The sequence below is a fragment of the Glycine soja genome, chromosome 2 (genome assembly GCF_004193775.1).
Source record: "Glycine soja cultivar W05 chromosome 2, ASM419377v2, whole genome shotgun sequence".
Lineage (NCBI taxonomy): Eukaryota > Viridiplantae > Streptophyta > Magnoliopsida > Fabales > Fabaceae > Glycine > Glycine soja.
In genome coordinates, this window is record NC_041003.1 from 3,906,157 (window position 1) to 3,931,069 (window position 24,913).

Consider the following 24,913-nt stretch of genomic DNA (forward strand, 5'->3'; position numbering starts at 1 on the left):
TTTTCTTTGTTCTTTTTTCTTCTTTTCATTTTATTTCTTTTCTTCTCTTTTTTTTTTTTTTGGGGGGGGGGGGGGGACTTAGACATGATTAGGGTTTGACACCTCCATTCCAATTTTATTGAGTGTTGAAAAAAATTTCAATTTTTTTGATGTTTTCAGTTCAAATGTGATATTAAATCATCTTTTTCATTTTTGCCCACTAAAAAATGTTATTGTCTTGAAAGACTAAATATTGAATTTATTGAAACTAAAAAAGAGAGTAATGATATTTTAGTAAAATTATCTCTTAATCTTGGAATCCTTAATTTTTTCTTAATCTATGTGAAAAACTTAAAACATTTGACATTTTGGAATGATGGGAGTAATTAAGGTAATATCTTGAATTTCTTCCCCATGGTAGTTTTCACTTTCTCTATGCTTTGCTTTATAGTCTGTGCCCATCGAGTAACTTTTCAATCCCCAAATTCGTGGTGACTTCTGAAAACAATTTGGAACCCATACACTACTTTTTGGCTAATTTGGAATCCATACACTTTGATGTTTCATTATCAAAGTCGCACAAGGACTTGTCTCAACTTCAACTTTATGTATCTTGTACTGTCGTTAACTTTGGTCTTCTCATAAATCCTCATTCATTGTGATTTTTATATGGAAGGCACGATGTTGCTTCATGCATCATTTTGATGTTGTCAACTTCAGTCTTCTAATGCAACCTTTTTACTTGTGAATCATATTCAAGACATGATGTTGCTTCATCATTTTGATGCTTCATTCTCAAAGTCCTTCAAGGTCTTGATTCCAATTTAGCTTTGCACGTCATTATGATGTTTCATTCTCAAAATCCTTCAATAATCTTGAATCTGGTTCAACTTTTGTACATCATTCTCATGTTATTTCCATTAAATCCTCTAATATTTCTTCTGAGTATGTGAGGTCTTTTTTATGTCCTTTGCAACTTACTTAGATTGAGATCTTCGAAGGAAGCTTTAAATAATCATTCTGATGAAGTTTCATTCAATCTTCTGATACTCTATTTCAATGTAGTGTAAAGACATCTTTTATGAGCTTCCTTTGATCTCATCAGAATACTTGTAATGATATGCTTTCTTTTACTTTCAACTAAAATACTTAGTAGATTTGTTAGCTTGCATAGCTTTTCTCAATCATCTTTATAATTTGTTTTAGTAATGATTTGTCATAATTAAAACTTGGGCATGGATTCAAAATCAGGAAGTTATGTTTGCATCTTATCCAACAACCAAGTACTTTGTTGCAAACAATAATCCACTACTCTCTTATCCAATTCCCCTAAGGTATGTTTGGTGTGACATTTTTTTTCCAATACCCTACCTCCTATAAGCTTATTATTCTTCCAGAAATACACGAGTGCCATTGCCAATTTGCCAAATACAATTTTCATGAAACTTATTCCACAAATTGCAAAGTCCTCTCCAAAAATTACAACCAACCCTATTCAAATCTAGTTTGGAAAACCCCTCTCCATTGCACTCGTATTTGTTCTTAATTATGTTGGAGCAAGCATTGTTCATGTTGAAATAACCTCCAACCTTCCCTCATCATAAAAGCCTGATTTATATCACACATTCTTCTAATCCCCAACCTCCAACAAATGTAATCATTATCATTATCCCCACCCCACCCCACACACACACATCTTCTGCAAGTTCGATTAATATCATCACAAAGCAATAAAATAGATTGCATGACATATGTGATAGCGCCTGAAGCACGAATTGGTGAGTGTGACCCCACTAGAAAAAGAGAGAGAATTATTGATTTCCAGGCATTGGGTCTTTGATTGACCTTGTCAAAAATGAATTGGTATGTATTTCTAGATGCTCTATCATGAATAATAGGTACCCCTAAATACTTGCCAAGGTACTTCGTTGTTGCGATTCCCAAACCATCACTTAGTTGTTGCCTCACTTGCCAACCCACATTCTTGGAAAAGAAAATAAGATTTGTCACAGCTGACTTTTTCTCAAAAGCTCCTGCAAAACAAATTAAGAATGGTCTATATAGCATTCGCATGATCCAGTGATGCTTCACCAAAAAGAATAAAATCATTTACAAAAGTGAAGTGGGTCGATTAGCTAGGGACCTCCTTTACCCGACCGGATTGGCTTCTTGATATAAGGAACAATCGTTCTATACAAAGCATAAAAATATAAGATTGTATTTTTTCAATTTTAATCTTTTAAAATGTGAACATATTAAGACTAAGACTAAAAATAAAAATTTTAAAATCTTAAAATCACTAAAATTGGACAATCATAAACTTTAAACTAAAACTAAACAAATTTTTTTTATCGAGACTGTAAAATTAAAAACGTGCATACTTACAGTACTAAATTCATATTAAAATCATTCTTAATTTATCACTACCCAATGTTTTCTTGATGCATGGAAAGTATTCCTCAACCCATAATCAATATATATAATAAATTTATCCAGCCGTCAATTATTAAATTACACATGTCAGTTGTTGTATTCTCACTTTCTTTTTCTCTTGCATTTTAGAAAACCGACCACTGTTTTATTTTTTTGTGCCATGCAAAGCGGGCCCATTGCTCTAGTTAACCATTAATCTCCTTCGAAACAGAAAAATCATTATGTCTAACCTCTCCCTCCAATAATCGATATTTAGATATTAAGCTCACTTATTTTTTTCCCAGTTTGAATTTAGATTTTCTTTAAACCTGTGTATTACACGATATAAATATTTTTCTTGTATAATTAAAATTTACAATAACCAAAAAATTTGTAAGTATATAAATATTATCATGATTATTATTATTATTAAAATTCATAATAAATATTTTTAAATATAAAAACATATGTTAGATTTACAATGAATTTTGACATGAATCCCCATTGTACGGCACCAACATGACAAGGCAGAAACTTAAAATTAGTTTCTAGATCACAACCTTACAAGATGTTCACTGTTGTTCAAACTGTGGGGAGAGCAGGGTACTTCTCAATATCAAAACGTGTTACAAAGGGGTAGAAAATGGAACCACCATATATATGATTCCCAATTTTAATCGCACTAGTCAATGATAATTTGGGATCATAATAATGTGCAGTTAGTTTTCCTTCTAAATCCACGACTAGAACTCCTCCATTCTTCGAGATAGGTAGACTCCCTACATACTTTGTAACAATTGCAAAAGTCTTCCTAATGAAAGGGTATCTATATGCCAATTCCAATTCAGGAGTAAGGGCCTGCCAGTAATGCACAAAAAAATATTTATTAGTACACAAGACAAAAGCATGCGTCATTTGTTTTTTTAGATAGTTTAGTTTAAGTGCCATGTCACAAGTCAAATTCCCTTAGTCAATAGTTTTGTATTTACGTTTATTTTTTAAAAGAAGTATTTTGGATATAATGTGTTCCCTTTTCTTTACAAAAATTGAATGATAGTTGCTGGCCAACCAATTGATGTTAAGGTTAATAATGAAACATGTGGATACATTACCGTGACCATTGCAATCAAATAGTGCCCTTGTCCATCATAATGAATGTTATCAGGCATGCCAGGTAGGTCACAAAACTTCTCTATGGTTCCTTTTTTAGGGCCCTGTACGTAATATTTCTCGCATATCATCCTGCAGAACCACCACATTTTAAGTAAGGCAACCAACTTTCCAAACTACTAGTATGCAAGAAGTTTGGATTGAGATCAATGAGATCCAATTCAGACAAAACACAACCTTTACTTACCCATTTAAGTCATAAATATAAGTGCCCTTAATTTCACACTCTGATAGAGATGGTAAATATAACAACAGTACATAATATTAAACGGACTTCAATATAATTTGATACTTTTACATTAATTTATACAATTTTAGTCCTCATTTCTTTTTTTACAGTGATCCTCATATTTCTAGGTAGCAATTTTATTCGCTAAATTTGATCATATGTTAAAATTGGATTAAAATTAGTGTAACTTCGAAATTGTAACAAAATTTGATGACACCAATCATCAAGTTAACACAGGTTAAAAAAGACCTCTAAGAAACTATTTCAACCATTGGAAATTACGATGTGTGAAAGGTAGTTAAAAAAACTTACATAAATCTAATATGATTTTTTTAGTACGTACTCTAAAGTGTACTATACGTCAATTAAGTACCATATGTCTAATATCCACAAATTCTATTTTATGAAACTTAAAAGGATTAATGTGGTATATGATGTTGAAGGATTAATGATTTATTAAAATGATTTACACTACGAGTAAGATTAATATTTGATCCACCGGAATGAAACACACTCGTGATCTTCGATCTCAAACAAAAAAATATCTCTTATGTGAGACTAAAGTAGGGAACCAATTAATTTAACATATGATAAAATTAAAAGATTAAAATCACTATATTAAAAGTATGAGGATCAAAATTGAATAAGTGTAAAAGTAAAAGGATGAAAATTATATCTAAGCCAATTAATTTCAATGTATTTAAGCCGGTAAATAACTTACAGGACAGATTCACAGAAGACCACAAATTGTTGATCTGCAGAAACTGCAACGCCATTGGCAAAGTAGAGATCTTTGGCAAGCAGGGTTGTCTTCTTTGTTGCTGGGTTATAGCTGAAGAATCTTCCATTTGGCTTCCCTTCCAAGATGTCTAACACAGCATCTTTCACAGGGTATTTGTGAGATGCATCTGTGAAATAAATGGTACCATCATCTGCTACATCAACACCATCTGTTAGTTTGAACTTTAAGCCCTCATACTCATCTACCAGCAGCTCAATCTCCCTTTCACTTGACACTCTCAGCAGTCCCTGCATCATTAATTAATTGGATTACTGAGTGCTCACAAATGATAATGTACACAAGAAGTAAAAAATAAATCAAAGAATAATTAAATGGATACCTATGTAAGTGCTAGGATTAACTTATTCTGAAATTAGAAAGGCTACTGTTTGTATCTTTATGGATAAACTTAGAAAAGAAACGATTTTCTAAACACAAAAGCTATTACCAATAATTAAAGATAAGTAAGTGAATAATATTATAATATAATAATTAGTTGCAGTAAAAAGAATAGTAATTATTATTCAATAAATATTTCATCAATTAAATTAATTCCCGTGAGAGTAAACTCTATTTAGTGACATATTTGATTATGCATAGAAAATACATTAGCATATTAAAATTTTGACTAAAAACTCAATTTGTAGAAATAAGACTTGGATTATTTTGTAAACTCACTTTACAAACTTAAATTTAACCCAAACTTAAATTTACAAACATTAATCTAAACACTAAGTATAAAAAAAAACTAATTTGAATGACCAATACATATTCAGAAACTTGTCGTAATTTTCATAATTTTCAGACTAATTACTTGAACTCTTTAAGTTTTTCTTATTATAGATCATCCTTTTTAATAGATGGTAATTACGTTCGATTTTTTTTAGGAGAATTACGTTCGAGTTAGAAACTGAGTATAAATCACTTAAATTAATCAATTATTGGTAAAAGTGATGGTGATGCATCCTTTTTATTTCTCCATCCAGCGTCTTTTATAACTGATTAAAATCTCAACTTCTTTTTCCTTTACCTCAAAATTAAGCATGACACTTTTTTTCCTTAACACTAATAATCAATGTACCTTTTCCGCGTCAGCAACTATGAGTTCACCATTCGGCTTCAGAGTTAGCCCAAGTGGCCTTCCTCCTGTGTTGACCCAATCTTCAACCGCCGAGTCAAGCACCGAGTCATTCACCGTGACTCGCTTGATCCACCCATCCTCACACCCAGTATAGACGACACGTGCCGCGGCGTCGTAGGCCAAGTCTTCGGGGCCCTCCAAGTGTCCCTCGCCCATAGCTTCCGATCCAACTCGCACGTGGCCGTTACTTGCCGGAACCGCCACGGTGGACCGGCCCAGCTGAACCGGCAAAAAACCCGGATCGAACGGTTCGAGCCGGAAGAAAAGCGCAGCCACCGCCACGGGGAGAATGATAACAAAGAATGGTGTGGAAAACCATAACCTAGACATTAGAAGAGTGGTGGTGGCTACAAGAAAGAATAATAATATTCAGGTATTGGAAGAGAGTGTGTACATAGTACTTTTCGATGGAGTTGTTGTGAATATGATATATGATAATTACGATGCCATAATCAAATATTATACTACGAATTGAAAATAGGCAGCAACATGTGTTTATTTTGTAGTGTAGCGTGTAGGTTCGGTATGAACGAATCAACGTGGAAAAGGATTCAGAAAAAGATAACGTTGGCATTTCGATTGAATTCATGAAAATAACGTCCAGAGTTTTTTTTTTCTTCCTATTTTTGAAGTTTAATTTTTGACATGAAATGACATCTATTGTTTTTTTTTTTTTTTTGGAACTGGACATCTATTGTTAAATATACAACCTCAATGTAGAAAGATTCCCGAGATTCTTATCTGGTAGACGATTTTACCTATAATTAAGACTTAAGAGATAAGGTTATCAAATTGTCCCTTTCTTTTAAAAAAATAAAAATCAAACTCCTTAATTTATCTTATTCATCTCGGTGGTAAAGATATTTATATAGAGTGAAAAGTTACACGAATTATATATGAATTAGTACATATGCATATTAGTTTTGAATTTATAAGATTTTTTTTAAAGATTTGAATTTTGAAGATGAAAATATATATGTCGAATACAAATTTTTAGATTGTTTAGTTGCTATTAAAAGTAGAATATAAGAATAAATAATGAACTCCATCACTTCATGAGAGAAGAATATACTCTCTAAAAAAAAGAGTATTTAAATAAGAGTGAATGTGTACTTTTTTCTGTAAATTGATGTATGGCATTTTTCTTTGTTATTTCTATGTTTAGACAGTGTAGACTCTTTTGTGTTTTGCATTGCATGTTTTGATTATCCTTTAGTCGTATGAATCTTCAAATGTCTGCTCCCTTGCCTATAGCTAACTCTAGATTCATGCTTCTAATCATACACAGTTTATGAGATCTGTACTTTGACTTAGAAAACATGATTGATCTTTTGCTTTTGCTATTCTACTTTTGAATTTGGACATATCCTAAGCTTGTAAACCTTTATAGGTCATTGTTTCGCACCTTTCTTCATTCTTCCAAATTAAGTCTTATCTAAATTCAAGTACTTAAAACAATCCATTAGTAACATCAGATGAAAATACTTAGAATTTACTTCTTAAAAGTTTGTTGTCATTAAAACAGCAAATTTTAGTTTAGAAAGGATCATGCTTCAACATTTTTCACCAACCAAGAACCAACTTCCAAATACAATAGGATAAGTTAAAAAAAAAAGTGGCTTGTCAAGCATTTTTTAAGAGAAATATTCTTTCATCCACGTCTTTTTGAAGAATTTCCTTAGAGCTTCCCTTTATATATAAGGTTATTTTTAACAATTATTTTTTAAAAAAATAATTCAAATTTAATTTTGGGATGGAGATAAAAAGAGGTTAAATTAAAATGGACTAGAAAATTGAGAAGATCAAATATAAAGTTAAAGATAAAAAAAGGATAGTTTGAAATAATTAAGTGAAACCATCTAATAGTGCCACTCCGATCCTCATTTAATAGTGACACCATCTAACAGCTTTTATAAATATAAAGTAACATATACAAGACTTTAATTAAGTGAGCCTATTTAAGTAATTTTGTGTGGCTGATATAATTTCGTCGTTCATATAAGGGAAGGGAGCAGGATATTGCTTCATGTCAAAACGTACTAAAAAGGGATACATAAGGGAGCCACAATATATATAATTTCCAATTTTTATCCCACTTGAGATTAATGATAATTCAGAATCATAATAGTGTGCAGTTGGTTTTCCTTCCAAATCCACAACAAGGACTCCTCCATTCTCCTTTGGTTGTAGTACATACTTTGTAACCATTGCCGCAACTTTTTGAATGAAAGGGTATCTAAGTAATAAATCCCATTCAGGAGTTAAGGACTGCCAATAACCCACAAAACACATTTATCAGTAGACAAGACACCAGCATTTTATATATATTGTTTGTTAATTTACTTTCAGAGAAAGGGTTATCAATGCCAATTCATAAAAACATATTTCACTTTTGGATTTTATCAATTTTATTTTGCATAACTACAAACCCAAAAGAAGTGACTATTTTTGTTGTTGTGTTAAGGTGGCCAATTTCATGTACTAATCATTCCATTCAGTTAATCCAAATAAACGTTTAACAAAATGTGAATGAAATTAGCACCTTTCACAACTATGTACCCATGCATGTCTCATGTTCTTCTATTATGATATAATTATGTTATGAATATATACCAACCGTAAATTTGGTTGTGTGGGTAAAGGGAAGGGAATTAATGGCACAAAATATCAATCCAATGCTTGATAATGTTAAGGTAAACAATAAAATTAATTAGTACTGCATTATACCGTGGCCATTGCAATATAATATTGTCCCTGTCCAACATAATGAATATTATCTGGCATGCCAGGTAGGTCGCGGCAAAATTCCCCTATTCTTCCCTTTTTAGGACCCTCTATATAATATTTTCTACACCTCTTCCTGCAGAATCAACACAAACCAAAAACAATTTTAGTCAATCCAAAACTTATATACATGTAGTGCTTGGCCTTCTTGAGCTTTAGGTAAATTTCAAATAAAAACAAACATATATATGCTTTATTTTTTTTATTTTTTTTGTGAATGTAGGGGGAAAAAGCATGCACATGCATTATTGATTATTACTCACCCAATTAAGAACCTTATATAATTGACTATAGGTGCACAAAACAAATTAACATTGATGGTACTTTAAACTAGCAAGTAATTAACTTACATGATAGTTTCACAGTATATCACGAAATGTTGATCATGTGAGACTACAACTCCATTAGGAAAGTACAGGTTGCGGGCAAGCACAGTTACCTTTTTTGTTTCTGGATTATAGTTCATGAACCTACCATGAGGCTTGCCTTCAATTATGTCATTGTAGTAATCATCCAAAGAGTGTTTGTATGTGGCATCTGTGAAATAAATGGTACCATCTTCTGCTACATCAACACCATCTGTTAAATTGAATTTCAAGCCCTCAACTTCATCTGCCAGTACCTCAACTTTCTTTTTCCTTGTCACTCTCAACAATCCCTGTATCATTGTTGTGCCAAATAATCAAATAAACTCGAGTTGAATAAGGTAATAATGACTTTAAATTATGATGAGTGCAAATAAAGTAAACTCAAAACAAGAAAGAAATTAGAAATGTATTTGTAAATCGACTATTGATAGCTATTCACATGCACGCAAAATAAATCCTCGTATATTAGAATAAAACTTTATGTTAATATAATTAGTTCTCACAAATCACAAACATTTGTTGAACAACTTGGATCTTATGAAATATCTTTAAATTCTTACCCTCGTGGAGAAAATACATGTTGGCAAGTATTTTTTACTTGATGCAATCCTTCTCTTTAATTAAGAATATTCATAACATGGTGATTAGATCGACTAACTCTTCTTATGTGAGTTTTTTCCATATACAACCTTTTGAATATGAGACTTTGTTTAAGGGGAATAAGGCATACACAGCTTAAACCAACCAATTAGTGGCAACTTATGGTTCTTATTGATATAATTTTAGCTTGATTGGTATCAAAGTGTGTTTCACACTACTATAAAAATACGATTTAACATTTTTCTGTTAACATCAATTTTGACAAAAATCGATATTACAAAATATGCGGTGACATTTTTAAAAATAAAATATTATTATTAACACAAGTTTTTTTAAAATTGATGTTAACAGAATGATTTTAACATTAACTTTTAAAAAATTAATGTTATAAATACTTACTAAATATCGATTTTTTTAAAAAATTGATGTTAAAATTCTAATCTCAACATCAATTTTTAAGGTTTTTAAAAAAGATATCCCTTTCTTTATTTCACCAACTCACTTCTACTTCTCTTAATCCTTTGTCTCTCAAACCCTAAGGCTGTCCCCCCCCCCCCCCACCCCCAAAGCCTCTCTCTCATGTGATTTTTCAACCATTCTTTTTCTTCTTCATCCTTTCTTTCTCTCACGCTCTCACTTCCAATTAATGGCTTCTTCTTCTCCCTTCATTATTAACATAACCCTTTTTTTTTTGTTTGTCATTTTTTGCTTCAGTGTTGTTGTCGTTTTGGAAAAATTTTAGGATGCCAAAGTGCTTATGGTTGGGGCTGGCAGAATTGGCTGCAAGCTTCTCAAGACCTCCGCTCTCTCTGGTTTCCTTGACATTCACATCGTTAGTTCTCTTCTCTATTTGGGTCTTTCAAAATTTTCTTTTCTCTCAAGGGTTTTTCGGTTATTTTTTTTATGATGAGTTTTTGAGTTTTTTGTTAGGGTTAATTAATTTTTTATTCTCTAAAATTTTTCAAAATTTGATTTTTAGTTCCTAAACTAAAATTTGATGGTTAAAGTTTTTTATTTATTTTATTAAGATTTTTAGTTGTTAAATTTTTGTTTGACAGATTAAGATCTTTAAATTTTTAATTTTTAATTTTTAATTCCTAAACTGATCCCATTATTTTTATTTATTTAATGAGATTTTAAGGATTAAAAATTAAAATTTTTAAAAATTTAAGAACTAAAATTCTTAGATAAAAATATTAAAACACCTTGATTAGTTAAATTTTGGCATAAAGATTAAAAATTGAATTTCAAAAAAATGAAAAGACTTTTATCGATCAAATTTTATTTAAAGATTAAAAATCAAAATTTTAAAAACTAAAAACTTAATTAATTCAATTATTAATCTCAGAGTTATAGGAACGTACCTTAAACGCGTCCGCAACCATGAGTTCCCCACTTTTTTCAAGAGCAAGTCCAAGAGGTCTTCCGCCCGTGTTGACCCAGTTTTTTACCACCGTGTCAGCCACCGAGTCAGTCACCGTGACTCGCTTGATCCACCCATCCTCGCAGCCGGTGTAAATCACGCGCCGTCTCTTGTCGTAAGCCAAGTCTTCGGGCCCCGACACCTCTCCCACCGCCACAACTTCTGATCCAATGGGCCGACTCCACTCATGGGCCGGGCCTAATGAGCCGAGCCAGTAGAGAACCGAAACCAACGCTACCATGAAAGCAATGGCAAATAAGGATGATAAAAGGCATGACCTTTGTTTTGTTCTTCTCTTCGTAGGGCTTTGAAAGTGAGAGTGATATGGTGAAGAAGAAGCTGAACCCACATGGCTTGACTGGGACATTCTTCAAGGATAATATGCTCATTTGTTACTCAACGATGTAGAAGGAAAGCATGAATCTGCTATGCATTTGATTTAATCCATGACGCATCAATACAATCCATGTTTTTAATTGTTGTTTGCAGCGATAATATATAATAAAAAAAAAAGTTGTAGTTTGCTACGCCAATTACAATAATAATTTAATAAATTACTGCTACACACAACAGTAACTGCAATTTATGATGCTTCGAAGGATTGATTTATGTTGTAACTAAATTAATAAATGACATTTGTGTTTGGCATGTACCTTAATTAATTGGGACTTTAAAGCTAGAGAGTAATTTACAGGAAGTTATATAGAAGATCGATCACGAAATATATGTTGATCTGGTGAGACTTACAACTCCACACTGGGAAAGTAGAGGTTGCGGGGAAGCAAGCTAAGCTACTTTTTCTGTTGCTGGATTATAGTTCACGAGTTTACCATGAGGCTTTTCTTCCATGATTCATTGTAGTAATGACCCAAAGAGTATTTAAATATAATGTTTAAATTGTACCGTCATCTGTCACATGCATTGCACCCTATGTTAAATGGAATTTCATGCTCTCATCCTATCCACTAGCAGCTCAACCTTCTTTAATTTTCCCATGTCACTGAGCAATCCACGTAGACCGTATCACTAATATTGTTGTGTGCCCGATAAAATAATCAAATTGAATTTAATTAATTAAAATCTACTAGGAGTATTAGTAGTGTAATTTGGTTAGGTTTATAAACAAAAATTCATGCAAACATGTTGGTAACCGAAATTTAAAAGTTCGGTAACTCAAACCGAAAGACCCAAAAGAAAATATAGGATACATGCATTAATTGAATTAGGCTATTGCTATTTCCACTTTCCCTTATTACTAGTTTCCCTTTTTTCATTTTTTTTCTTTTCAAAATACCCAGAAAATACACTCCCCTTTGCACACACTTATATAAGTCTTGCACGTCAGAGTTCATTCCAGAAATTCAAATATCGTGGTTATACATGCTTCATATATTTTACATTTTGTACTTTTTTTACAAACTAACAAAAGATTAAAATTATATTCAAGCTTGAGAAAATATGATCCACTATGACTTTCGTTACAATCCTAAACTCCCTCGAGTGACCATTGCCAAAGCAGATAGCAGAGTTATAACATCACAGTGTTGAGGTGATGAGTGGTAGAACAAAGGGAAGGGGGATATTGAAGTTTGAACAGAAGAAGGGGGAGATGACATAAGGTTTTGAAAGCTGAAAGAGAAAAACTTAACATAAATAAAGGGGAATGTATTCTGTAGGGTATTTTTGGAAAAGAAAATGAAAAGGGGAGTGTATTAAGTAATACAGTGGAGTGGAAATAATGCTCTCACCCGTCCCACTACTCCTGCTCCACTTAAAGTTGAAACTTTCATGCCTGTGTAGTGTGTAGATATGTAATTATGTACATAGGAAGTGGATTTCCTCGTGAGCCGTGAGAGAGAAATTAATGGGCAATTTTTAATTATCTAAAATCTTTACCATTTATTTTATAAATATTATATATATATATATATATATATATATATATATATATATATATATATACCCGTCCATTACACGATTACAAAGTCCAGTGAAATGTAAATGAAGAAAAACAGAAAAAGTATATGATGGCTGTCCGCCGAACTTCTTTTCGGGGGTGTGTATCTAAAAAAAAACAAGGTTAGGTATTTTTGTTGAAGATAATTCAGTAGAATTCTCAAGAGCTACAAATGGTGTATGAAGACCAAAACTGTTAACACAACTATATATTATATATTATGTATTTCTGTATTCAAACTCAAAATTATTAATTTGAGTTAAAAGAATTTTATACATATTCAGTAATAAATTACGGTCACGGTTGTGATGAGTAAAAAAAATTTCATATTTCAGATAATTATAAGAAAATGCGGCTGATGTAATAATAAAATTATAATCACAGTAGAATTAGGGAGAGTCAAAATACTTTGATACTGTAGCCACAATTTCAATTGCAGACGTTATTTAAAATCACGATTACAGTATAATTAATAGCTTCTTAATGATAATACGCATATCAGGTACTGTACGTATGCATGGCACATGAAGGGGCGGCAGGTACACTGCATTGTTGAGGCTGGCTGAAGCGTATAAGTGTCCTTTTAGGGAAAGTGGGAGTGCCTTGACTTACACGACACGGGAGTGCCTTAGCAGCCGCGTTTTGATCTTTTCTGCCTTATTAGTTGTCAAGGATGATGCAAGTAATATCACCATGCAACTAATGGTTTTCAATTCGGTTATTATGCTGAGAACAATGGTTGATCGATGAAATTAGACCACTTCTAAATTGAACGAGTCAATTTGTCACTTAAAATTACAAAATTTATATGCCACATAAGAATTCAAATTAAGTGGAAGTAACTAGTTTAACTAGTTAATTAGTTTCATGTCATGTGTTGGCAGCCAAAGTGGAACTATAGCAAGTTATTACTCAAACTAGCTAGCTAATTCATTCCATGTCATATGTATATCATTTTTTTTTCAAATGAGACTGGCTCTCATTTTAACATGCCACATGTTACTTGCCAACCAGAATAGTATAAAGGTAAATTTCAATTGGAAACTGATTCCATTTTTAAAAATTTATAATAAAATAATTAAAATAATATTATTTTAATTAAAATATTTATATACTTAAATATGATGATAAGGTAAATGTTGTGTTTAGTTTCACATAAAGAGAAATCAACTTGTGATAGTCTAAAGGTAGATTTTATAGTAAACAAAAAGAAGGTCCTGATGACATAATAATAATTTTAAATCATATGTCAGATCCTAATTTGAAAAAAAAAGTATAAAATAAAATAATAATTTTAATTTAATTATAAATTAAAAATAATAAAAAATTAAAAATTATTACATGATCCAGATTGGATCCTGATTTAATGCTAATAACTAAATTAATTAACTTTTAAACATGTGTGAATTAGTTAACAATTCTTATAACCAGTGACAAAGGATCAACTCATATCAAGAGTAAATCTAATAGAGTTATTTTTCATACTCATCATTCATTTTCTTGAAATCTAATGAATAAGATTAATAACTTATTACAATTATTAGATTTCAAGAGAAATATTAGTTAAAAAATAATATAACTTAATTTTCATGTATTAGTTTTTTGGTCAATATATGATAAATTAAATTGTATATAAAGACATATGATAAGATAAAAGCAAGATAATCTTTAATGCGATGTTAACTCGTTGGTAAGTGTACCAAATTTATCACAAGTACTAAAATACTCAAAAATCTGAGTGTCGAATCCACAAAGACTTTGTTTGTACTTAGATTAATACAAACCCAATTTAAAAATAATAGATAAAGAATTTAAAATAAAGATAAAGGAATATATTAGATAAGATAAAGATTTAAAAAAATATATAATAGATTTAAAGATAAAAATAGAAGATAGAGAAGATAAAATATTTAAATTAAGATATGACAAAGATAAAAGAAAAATAGAAGATAAAAGATAAGATAAGAAAAGTAAAAGATAAAAATAAAATAAAATCAGAATTTGATAATGTTGGGACCTAGCCTGCCTTATCTACCTGGGATGTATGATTTTAGGTTTTTCTCTATCAATTTGGTGAATTTTTCTTACCCACATCTATTAAAATACTTGCCCATGATGTCTCACGATGAGAAGCATATCTCACCTATCTATCTTCGAAATGTCTCTGCAAAGACTTAGATGAAATGCATGAAGTTCTAATTCTAGATGTTTGCTTTGATGCATGAGCATGATGCAATCACTCTATATCTAGAAATGATTTTATCAAGATATCTCTTCCTTTTAGTTCTATTAGAAATTATACTCTCTCGAGCGACTAATTCCTAAAACATATGCATGCAAAACCTTCATTGTTTTCGATTAAAAATTACCCTCTCTCGAGCACCTAACCCTCAAAGATGATGCCATGATGAATAATGCATGAAATTAAAAGTAAAAAATGATAATAGGAAAGAAAATACCTATTTACATTGATAAATATGAAGTGTACAATACATCTTTTAACTTTTAAGCCTACCAGACCCTAACTAGGAATTTAGCCACTCATGGCCATTGAGGGGCTTTACAATGGGTGGGGTATAAGAACAGATGGAATAAAATGGGTGAAAGAAAAGGAGAAAATAATTTCCCATAAAGGGGATTCTATAGTGGTGTGTTCTTTTCTACTTGATTTGATTTTTTTTTTTTATAGTTGTTGTAGGGGACTTGAACTTAATGCTAAAAATCTTTCTTTTTGATATTTTTTGGATTTGTTTAGCTTTTAATCATATCTTCATGAGATTTCCTGATATTTTGGATATTTTCTCAATCTTTTTCTCTTTTAATCTCTCAATTTCATATCTGCAAGCCATAAATAAGAAAAATATCAAATCTTAAATTTAAGCCAAAAATAACTGTTAAATAAATATTTTTAAAGATATTTTCAATATATTTTTATTATCAGAATAACTCATAGTAATGACAACAATGACAATGGTAATGATAGTAACGACAATAGTAATGGTGAATGCAATGACGGTAACAATGATAGCGTAGTAGTGACAATGATGACGATGATTGTGGTGATGATGACGGTGATTATGGTGATGATGATGACAAGATGGATGCAACAACAATGGTGACAACAACGATGATAGTGATCATGATGCTGATAATGATATTGACAATAATAATGATGATGTGATAACGACAAAGGTAATGGAGGAAATAATGGTACTGGCGATAATAATTAATGGTGGGATTGATGATACCAATGATGATAACAATGGTTGTAGTGATGGGGTTGTTATGATAGAGATAACAATGATAGTGACAATGATATAAAAATGACAATGCCAACAGATAACACTGATGATGATCATAATAATGATGACAATAACACTCACAATAAAGATGATAATAATGACAATAAGGGTGGTGAGATAGAAGAAGAAAGGAAGTGACTATCCTATTCTAGTTCTCACATTAAGATAATAAAAAATACATTACACGAATTAATAAAATAATAAAATAGTATAGTCAACAAGATAAATAAAAATAATTAATTGAGAGTACTGTTCATAGGCCGGATTAGACCGTGTTTGAGGAAACCCATGATTTAGATGCATATATACTAATATGTACTTATATTAAAATTAACATCATTAAAAAATCATAATATATATATATATATATATATATATATATATATATATAATATGTAATAATACGTGGAAGTCAAGGACATTCAAACAATGTCCATGTTTCTTTCCTCAAAATAAGGCAAGATTGATTGACAAGTCTGTCATTTCTTTCGTTATTTTTGACGGTCTAACACCGTTATTGTTTGGACATAACATAAAATATCCAATTAATTCAGGTAGAATTAGACAGAGCCATTACGAGTAATTTTAATAAAAAAATTCTTGATTTACATAATTTATTTTTCGTTTGCAATATAATCAATGTACTCTCTCTTCTGGAACGTCGTCAAATGATGAATATTACACCACAAAGTCATAGACAAGATAAAGATAGCAAAGTGGAATGGAAACATGCAGCAGCCAATGTTGAAAACAAGTAAATAATAAATAAAAAAAATACTCTCATCATAGCTCATCTATAAATATCGTCATTGCCCTAGTGCAACATATACCATTCACATCATACACCGTTTCTTTCACTTCACAAAAATGAAAAACATGAAATTGTGTTCGGTGATGCTATGCTTATCACTAGCGTTCCTTCTTGGGGCCACAGCAGAACAATGTGGCACACAAGCTGGTGGAGCGTTATGCCCAAATAGATTATGTTGCAGCAAATTTGGGTGGTGTGGTGACACAGATTCCTACTGTGGAGAAGGTTGCCAGAGCCAATGCAAATCTGCAACACCCTCAACACCAACTCCAACAACACCTAGTAGTGGTGGAGATATTAGCAGACTCATTAGCTCTTCTCTCTTTGATCAAATGCTTAAATACCGAAACGATGGCCGCTGTTCTGGCCATGGATTCTACAGATATGATGCTTTCATTGCCGCTGCTGGCTCTTTCAATGGCTTTGGCACAACCGGTGATGACAACACTCGCAAGAAGGAGATTGCTGCTTTCTTGGCTCAAACTTCTCATGAAACCACAGGTTAATTTCTATACGTTAGTACAAAATTTATACTATTAACTAATAAAAAAATTATTATATTAATTAATATAACTTTTAAAATAATTATTATAAAAATCAACCAACTTATTATATATGATAGTTAATAGTTTTTAATTAAATAATACAGTTAAGATATGCACTATTTATTCTTTAAAATATTTTTTGAATCTTTAAAAATTACAAAACAATGTATTTTTTTTCATGATTTTGTAATTTTTAGGAATTAAAAGTATAAACTGAATAATTTAAATAAGAATTGACAAAAAATAGTTTTTAAGACCAAAATTTTATTTAACATTAATTGGGTAGATAATTAAGATGAGTTGCAATCACACATTAAATTTCTTACTGTAAGTGATGTGGTTACATGATACATATATATAGTGAGGCAAAACCAGTAATCTAAATTGATTGTCAACATCAATTATATGTCAATGTTTTGGGCAGGTGGGTGGGCAAGTGCACCAGATGGTCCATATGCGTGGGGGTATTGTTTTATCAACGAACAAAACCAGGCAACTTATTGTGATGGTGGGAATTGGCCATGTGCTGCTGGTAAAAAATATTATGGCCGAGGACCAATCCAACTTACACAGTAAGTCACCCTTAATTTCTAGCATTTTAACCCCACCCCCAAGAAAGCAAGAAAAGAAGATGTTCTAAATTTCTTTGATTAATCAAATTTGGATGAAACCAATTTCATTAAGATTGTAATACAATAAAAAAATGTAAAACAAGGTTTAATATATTTCCTAGTCTTTGTAAATATGGAACATTTTAATTTTAATCTTTAATTTTTTTTATTGATTTTGATTTTTATATATTTTAAAAAATCCAGAATCATCTCTATCACTATTTGTTAATGTGATATACATTATCATGTCACATGGAGTTATTTTAGAGTAGTCATATTTGGCGTAACATGTCTATATATAGATACATATCATGTCATCATTATATATAATGATAAAGACTTTTGATAAGAAATTTTTTTATGAAAACTAAAATTAATAATTTTTAAAGATCTAAAATAAAAATTTATGATATATATAGGAACAAAAAATTGTTTAAATTTAAATAGTTATAAAAAAAATGTTTCAGTCACATTATATAATTTTATGCCCTACTTTTTATGCACTCTTTCTCTTTTGATAAAAAGTGAGAGAAAATTAATTTAATTTGAAAAGAAAAAAAAAACCCACTTTGTTTCTTTAGGAAGTTGTAAGATTAGAATGTAAAAATATAAGATAAGGATGTGGAAATATAAGTGCTTTATCATTATTAGATTACTTATAGAGTGGAAATATGAGTGATTTATGATTATTAGATAAGGAACTAATCAAGTGCATGATGAGAGTGGAGTAATTATGGATGGATCTTGACTCTTTGTAACAGCAACTACAATTACGGGCAAGCTGGCAAAGCACTTGGTCTGGATTTGATAAACAATCCGGATCTTGTAGCCACAGACGCAACCGTGTCATTCAAGACAGCCCTATGGTTTTGGATGACTGCACAGGGAAACAAGCCATCAAGCCATGATGTGATCACTGGAAGATGGACTCCATCTAGTGCTGACAGCTCAGCGGGTCGGGCTCCTGGCTACGGTGTCATCACCAACATAATCAACGGTGGCCTCGAATGCGGCCACGGCCAGGATAATCGGGTCCAAGATCGGATCGGCTTCTACCGAAGGTACTGCCAGATGATGGGAATAAGCCCCGGAGACAACTTGGATTGTAACAATCAAAGGCCATTTGCTTAAGCAAATTGCTCACATATATCATCCATATAGAGAATAAATAGTATGTAATAAAGGATCTACCATGATCTTACATGTACTGGGAAACTTGTTTCTAAAGAAGTTCCCCTTATCTTGATTAAATAAGAAACTTTAATATTTTACCACCTTTTATGACAAAGAGTTTCTGATGAACTATATAATTAGATAAACTAATGAACACCACCATATTTAAATTTTTAAATAATGAAAATTAGATAAACTAACAACTTATATCCTATGTTGAAATTTTGATAACTAATTTTTTTTAGTGTCATAATAGTTAAAATGAATTATACATTAATCATTATCACATCCTTGTCGTAAGCAAGGAATAAGTTTAGAGTTTAAGGATTGTGTTGTTAGTGTAAATTTTTTTACCCTAATAATTAATCAAAATTTATTGTTGGTATAATTTTTTAAGATATATAATTATTATAAAAACTAATAAAATTATCATATATAAAGATTTGTGATTAGATAGTGTGATAGTTTATTTTCTCATAATTTTATATCTCGAGCATGGATAACTTTTCAATATTGAGTCTCGCCTTAAATAAAATATGAGGTTTGATATATGTATATCAGTTAGTTTATTCAGTGCTTCAAGGAAGATGATAGTAATTGTTAAATATTGTTCATCAGTCATCACACTGAGCCCTAACAAGATTTATACTTTTCTTCAAGCTAGGTAGCGATCATAGGGATTTGAATTTGACTTGGAAAATGAACGAGCTGTTCATGTTAATTTTACTTTCTAGATTAGATGCATGTTAAAAGTATCCTCTAGAAACTCTGTTCATAGTCCTCCAAGAGCACATCCTGGCGTAATGGATCACTACCGGAAAGAACTTTCCATTGACTAGCCAAGTCAAGTCAAGGGAAATATCATAATCAAATGGATAGATGTGGGAGATTAAGATCTGAAAGATATGTATTGTATTTCCTCCGAGGGATCGAAAGCCTAGCCTCTTTTGTCAATGGTCAGAAAGTAACGCAAACAACACCACATCCTACAAGGTTACCCTTTGTTCTTTTCTTTATCATCAATCTTTCAAGCATATATTCCCTTCACGTCACGTTATTAAATACTAGTCACTGAATAAAGGGAACTGGTAATTAATTTGTTATTTGTTATATATGTACATATATAAAACAAATTAATGTAATTAAATCAAGAACTTTTTGCTTTAATGAATCATATTTTATTCACCTTCAACTTAAAAAAATATTTTATTTATAAAATATCATACTCTCATCTAGGATACGTTTCTTTTTAATAATTCAGCATATTACATCGAAACTAATGTGTAACATACGATTTTCAAGTATGGTCATGTTGACATATTTACTCATTTAAATCTTATGAAATTGAATATACGTCGAACATGAAATATAAATATATAATGGATAAATTATACTTTTAGTCATGTTTTCGATTATATTTAATTTGTTTTTTTATCTTTTAAGAAATTTAGTTTAATTTTTTATATTTTAAATCTAGTCAAAATATTCTTCTAAAATAATGATTATTTTCAATTTTAAGATACAATTTTAAATCATTTGAGTTTGATTTATTTGAGACATAAAACTTATCTTATTATATTTACTTTTATAAAAATTATAGAATCCATCCAATAAATAAAGATAAAAATTATCGTGAGACTCGTTAACAAGAGGTGGCAACCAAGTTGGTGCCTCCTTCACACACAAAATTTTCATACAAGGCGTCAACTTGAAAGTTGTCTCCTTCGTTAACATGATATTCAATTCATATATATATATGAATTGGTTGACAACAACAATGTTATCAAATATTAAATGTGAATGTTTAATTTGTGTAAGAGGGTGCCCAAGTGCACCAGATGGTCCATACGCGTGGGGCCATTTTAATTGCTTAAGCAAATTACTCATACATATAATGTATAGTACGTAATAAAGGGCCAACTATGATCCTATACATGTAACGGGAACCTTATTGCTAAAGATGAAGTTCCTTCTGTTATCATGTTTAAACAAAAAATAATTAATATATTACCATCTTCTATGACAAAGAGTTGCTGATGAATAACGACAGTGGATTAAGATTTTGGGGGAGCATTACCATTTAAAATCATGAAAATTAGATAATTAATAATTTATCATCAGTTTTTTTTTTACAAGATAGTTTGTCAAGTTAAAATGTTCAATTGATATTAAAGTATAAGATGATATATCAAAGTCATGTAAGGAACATGTTTGAATTTTAAATCAATCTATATATATATATATATATATATTAGTTATAGCTTGTTAAATATCATTCAATTGATATTAAAGAAATTAAATACAATATTTAAGAATTTATAATTGAGATAATCTCATTGCTCAAAAGTGTTGTTGAGTTTAAAATATCTATATTTTTTTAGATTTATATTTTTTAATGTTTTTAAATTTTATATAAGGATTTTTTTTTGGTGAATTTATATATAAGAATGTGCTAGTACATATGTTTATAAACATGTAAATATATATATATATATATATATATATATATATATATATATATATATATATATATATATAAATAGTTACAAATATTGTCATATATTTAAATAATTTTTAATAAACTACCCTCTCCTCTGCTCATCTCACCTCACCTCCTGAGAGACTTGAGATGTAAATATTACACTCCCCTTGAATTTTTTTCATGAACAGATTCAAATATATAAAATTTTACATTTAAAAAAAAATCGTTAAATTTCTGTTACCTTCTGTTAAAAATGTTTATTAATACTAAAACATCCTTTACACTATATAACATCCCCTCCTATATGCAAATATTGCACTGCCCTCCCTTCTTGTGATTAAATACACACACACTCCCCTCTCTTAACGTACAAATTTTTAAATCAATATATTTATTATATATTTATATTTTCATGATAGAAAAAAAAATAAGAGGAGAGGGAGACAGAGGTGGGGTAGGGAGAGGCGATGAGAGATTTCAGAGTGCTGATAGAAACAGGGGAGGGAAGAGCAATTGTGGAAACATAACATCATTCTTCTTTTCTAACCTTACGACATGTGGAAAATCTTCATTAGGCGAGGGAGAGTGTGGGAAGAATATATGGGAAAGTTTAATTTTGGCCACATTTGACGAACAAAGAACAAAATTGGGAGCAAAAGTAGATGATACGGTGTCTCTTTATTTACAGAAAGGGCTTCAATTAACAGTCCAATTGTGTTTATTTTAGGAATATAGGGGTTTGCATTTTGCAACAATTTTAATATCCTATCTCTACCATAATTCCCTCATCCCCCAAGCACGAGCTATATCCATGCCATTCTGATACACTATTTATAGATCAAATTGTCCAATTTAATCTCCAAAAAGTTTAATGCCAGTGATTCACTGAAATGACAGAATTTGGGGCCACAGTTGAAAAAAAATTTAAGCATTATATGCTTTTGAAAATTAAAAGTTTAATTATTCATTAATCTGTACAAACTTTATTTTTTACTCTTATACTTAAAAAATCATCATCCATTTTAGTTTTAATCTTCATGAATAGTATTTTATTTCACTTTAGTCCATATGAATTTACATAATAGGGACTAAGAGATAAAAGAGATTAAAAAATGATATGTATAAGAACAAAAAAGATTAAAAATAGTATGTATAAAGATAATAATATATGATTTTTAAGAGTAGAGTGAAACTAAAAGATAAGATTTTTACACTCTCATATGAGTAATTAAATTAAAATTAAAAGCTGATGAGTATTATGGTAAAAGGGCATTAGATGTCAAAGAAAAACAAACAGAATGTACAATTACATATTTAACAACTCAATTTGTACAACTGGAAAATGCCAGAAACTCTGGTATATGCACAAGGCCTTATTAGGCCTTGACTTCTTAACTACACATATATGCATATTCTATCCTAAGGAGAAAATATATTCAGAAAAGACACTCTAGTATTAATCAGGCGCTTAAACAAGCATTCCAATCCACTTTCAATCTCTTCAATGGCAACCACCAAAGCTTCTAACCTTCCATGTGCAGATTGAATCTTCTCAGCCTCAGCCTCAGCATCTTTGTTCAGATTGTCCAAAATCAAACTATTAAGTGCAAAATCAACCTTCTCCAGCTCATTTATATCTTCCTGATGATTGTTGTAAGCAAACACCCCCTTCTGCATCAATCTTGACACAACAAATGCCCACTTATTAGGCTTTAGTTTCAAGATTGGTGAAGAAAGGAACACAACAAGTGACTCAAAGATGGAGCTGGTGATGCAACTAGCTTCTCTGAGCACTCTTACCACTGCAGAGAGGTGGTCACTAAGATCCAAAGTTGGAGAGCCCCCAAATGACTCATTTTCCATCTGCTTCAACAAAAGCCAAGACTTTGTGCACTCCTTCCTCATGTTTCGTCTGAGCCTCCAATATGTAGAGAGATAACTCTCCATGTATAAATCTCCAACCCTTTTCCTTCTAAGTGCACTCTGAAGCTCTCCAACACTTCCTTTCATCAACAGAATGGAATCCCTTGTTTTGCCTAATAGGTCCAAGAATCCTACTGGGCAATCCAACAACTCATTGACCCATTTCTCATTTTGGTGCTGGCCTATTGCTTGTTGGGTCAATGGCAATTTCAAAAGATCTTCAATGCATTTGTACAATTCTGCAAGGCCAGATAGACCACAGCAAATTGTTTCCACCTTTGGTGTAGATGATGATGATGATGATGCCTCCAATGATTTAAGCTTGCTCAGCTCCTCTTCAACTCTAACTGTGCTTGGATGTGATCTTGTTGGCAAACTAATGGATCTAACACCATACTTGCTAGAATGTTTTGGAGAAAATGTAGCCATACTTGCCCTTTTCATCTTAAAGGGTGCTTAATTTGAACATAGACTCAATGGTGTATAATACTATAATCCAACCCTATTGTAGACCTCTAGACATTAGAAGGCAGAGAGAGGCCAAGAAGTTTCTTATTTTAGACCCTTATGCCATTTGATAAAAAAATTAACATGTTAAGGTGCTATTTAAGTATTTAGTGTTTGGTTTTTCTGTGACGTGGTTATGTTGTCACATCTTGATCATCGGTGCAAGTAGCCATCCATATATTTTAAATGAAACACTTTATAATTATTGTAACACATGGGATATGAATGTTTCTCATAATTATGTTATGTCTTCTACGATGAAGGGATAAAAAAGGACCAATCTTCAATGAATCTAAAGCTAAAGCCACCGTTAATGGTACGGTACATATGGTTTATGTTTCATTATGGTCGGTTACAATTAAAGCTTGTCTTCCAAAGTTCCTTGCACCTTGATTGAGTTAAATTTTCTTTCTTTGTTTTTGCATTCATTTTCATATATACTAAAATGAAAAAGAGAGAACTTTTATGGGGCACTAAATGTACGTTGTTACCACGATGTTTCTTCTGGGGATTACAACCTGCCAAAGTTTGAATTTGGTGTAGTACTTTAGGATTCTCTATATTATTCTTTCTATTATTATTGTTCTTATGCCTAAGGATAAGGATTAGTCTCTTTCAAAAGATCATACACAATAAATAGATCTTGTGTGTGAATGAATTGAGCCAATTCCTAACAAAAAGATTTATTCTATTACTTTTATTCCGCTAAAATATT

General features: G+C 31.0%; 4 protein-coding genes across 5 annotated transcripts; 1 reads left to right on the forward strand and 3 right to left on the reverse strand.

Moving 5' to 3' along the window:
• Positions 1–2,837: 2,837 nt before the first annotated feature.
• Positions 2,838–6,140, reverse strand: LOC114381070 (protein STRICTOSIDINE SYNTHASE-LIKE 5-like). Its single transcript, XM_028340252.1, has 4 exons — positions 5,653–6,140; positions 4,512–4,819; positions 3,504–3,633; positions 2,838–3,249 (listed from the first exon to the last, which is right to left on the reverse strand). The coding sequence occupies exons 1-4, from the start codon at positions 6,040–6,042 to the stop codon at positions 2,974–2,976; spliced, it is 1,104 nt and encodes a 367-aa protein (XP_028196053.1). The 5' UTR covers positions 6,043–6,140; the 3' UTR covers positions 2,838–2,973.
• A 1,365-nt stretch (positions 6,141–7,505) lies between these two features.
• Positions 7,506–11,550, reverse strand: LOC114381080 (protein STRICTOSIDINE SYNTHASE-LIKE 6-like). 2 transcript variants are annotated; one of them, XM_028340260.1, is made up of 4 exons: positions 10,829–11,550; positions 8,847–9,154; positions 8,440–8,572; positions 7,506–7,980 (listed from the first exon to the last, which is right to left on the reverse strand). In XM_028340260.1, exons 1-4 carry the CDS (start codon positions 11,252–11,254, stop codon positions 7,657–7,659), a joined length of 1,191 nt encoding a protein of 396 aa, XP_028196061.1. In that variant the 5' UTR covers positions 11,255–11,550; the 3' UTR covers positions 7,506–7,656. The 2 variants fall into 2 exon arrangements, with proteins under 2 accessions (XP_028196061.1, XP_028196069.1); XM_028340268.1 differs by lacking the exon at positions 7,506–7,980 and having other exon boundaries at positions 8,465–8,572; positions 8,936–9,154.
• A 5,411-nt stretch (positions 11,551–16,961) lies between these two features.
• On the forward strand, positions 16,962–19,394 carry LOC114381093 (endochitinase). Its single transcript, XM_028340280.1, has 3 exons — positions 16,962–17,458; positions 17,927–18,074; positions 18,875–19,394. The coding sequence occupies exons 1-3, from the start codon at positions 17,014–17,016 to the stop codon at positions 19,242–19,244; spliced, it is 963 nt and encodes a 320-aa protein (XP_028196081.1). The 5' UTR covers positions 16,962–17,013; the 3' UTR covers positions 19,245–19,394.
• Positions 19,395–22,993: 3,599 nt separating this feature from the next.
• LOC114381103 lies at positions 22,994–24,258 on the reverse strand. Its single transcript, XM_028340288.1, has one exon. The coding sequence runs from the start codon at positions 24,133–24,135 to the stop codon at positions 23,188–23,190; it is 948 nt and encodes a 315-aa protein (XP_028196089.1). The 5' UTR covers positions 24,136–24,258; the 3' UTR covers positions 22,994–23,187.
• Between the last annotated feature and the right edge of the window lie 655 nt (positions 24,259–24,913).

What these genes read in the sequence shown, in the direction of transcription:
- LOC114381070 (XM_028340252.1), bottom strand. Translation starts at nt 6,042, where the DNA reads ATGTCTAGGTTATGGTTTTCCACACCATTCTTTGTTATCATTCTCCCC. An exon ending in GTCTTCTGTGAATCTGTCCT is followed by an intron (nt 3,634 to 4,511) that starts GTAAGTTATTTA and finishes GTGGTTCTGCAG; the next exon opens with GATGATATGCGAGAAATATT. An exon ending in ATTTGATTGCAATGGTCACG is followed by an intron (nt 3,250 to 3,503) that starts GTAATGTATCCA and finishes CATTACTGGCAG; the next exon opens with GCCCTTACTCCTGAATTGGA.
- LOC114381080 (XM_028340260.1), bottom strand. Translation starts at nt 11,254, where the DNA reads ATGTCCCAGTCAAGCCATGTGGGTTCAGCTTCTTCTTCACCATATCAC. An exon ending in TGGTTGCGGACGCGTTTAAG is followed by an intron (nt 9,155 to 10,828) that starts GTACGTTCCTAT and finishes ACAATGATACAG; the next exon opens with GGATTGTTGAGAGTGACAAG. An exon ending in ATATACTGTGAAACTATCAT is followed by an intron (nt 8,573 to 8,846) that starts GTAAGTTAATTA and finishes TTGATTCTGCAG; the next exon opens with GAAGAGGTGTAGAAAATATT.
- LOC114381093 (XM_028340280.1), top strand. Translation starts at nt 17,014, where the DNA reads ATGAAAAACATGAAATTGTGTTCGGTGATGCTATGCTTATCACTAGCG. An exon ending in AACTTCTCATGAAACCACAG is followed by an intron (nt 17,459 to 17,926) that starts GTTAATTTCTAT and finishes TGTTTTGGGCAG; the next exon opens with GTGGGTGGGCAAGTGCACCA. An exon ending in GGACCAATCCAACTTACACA is followed by an intron (nt 18,075 to 18,874) that starts GTAAGTCACCCT and finishes TCTTTGTAACAG; the next exon opens with CAACTACAATTACGGGCAAG.
- LOC114381103 (XM_028340288.1), bottom strand. Translation starts at nt 24,135, where the DNA reads ATGAAAAGGGCAAGTATGGCTACATTTTCTCCAAAACATTCTAGCAAG.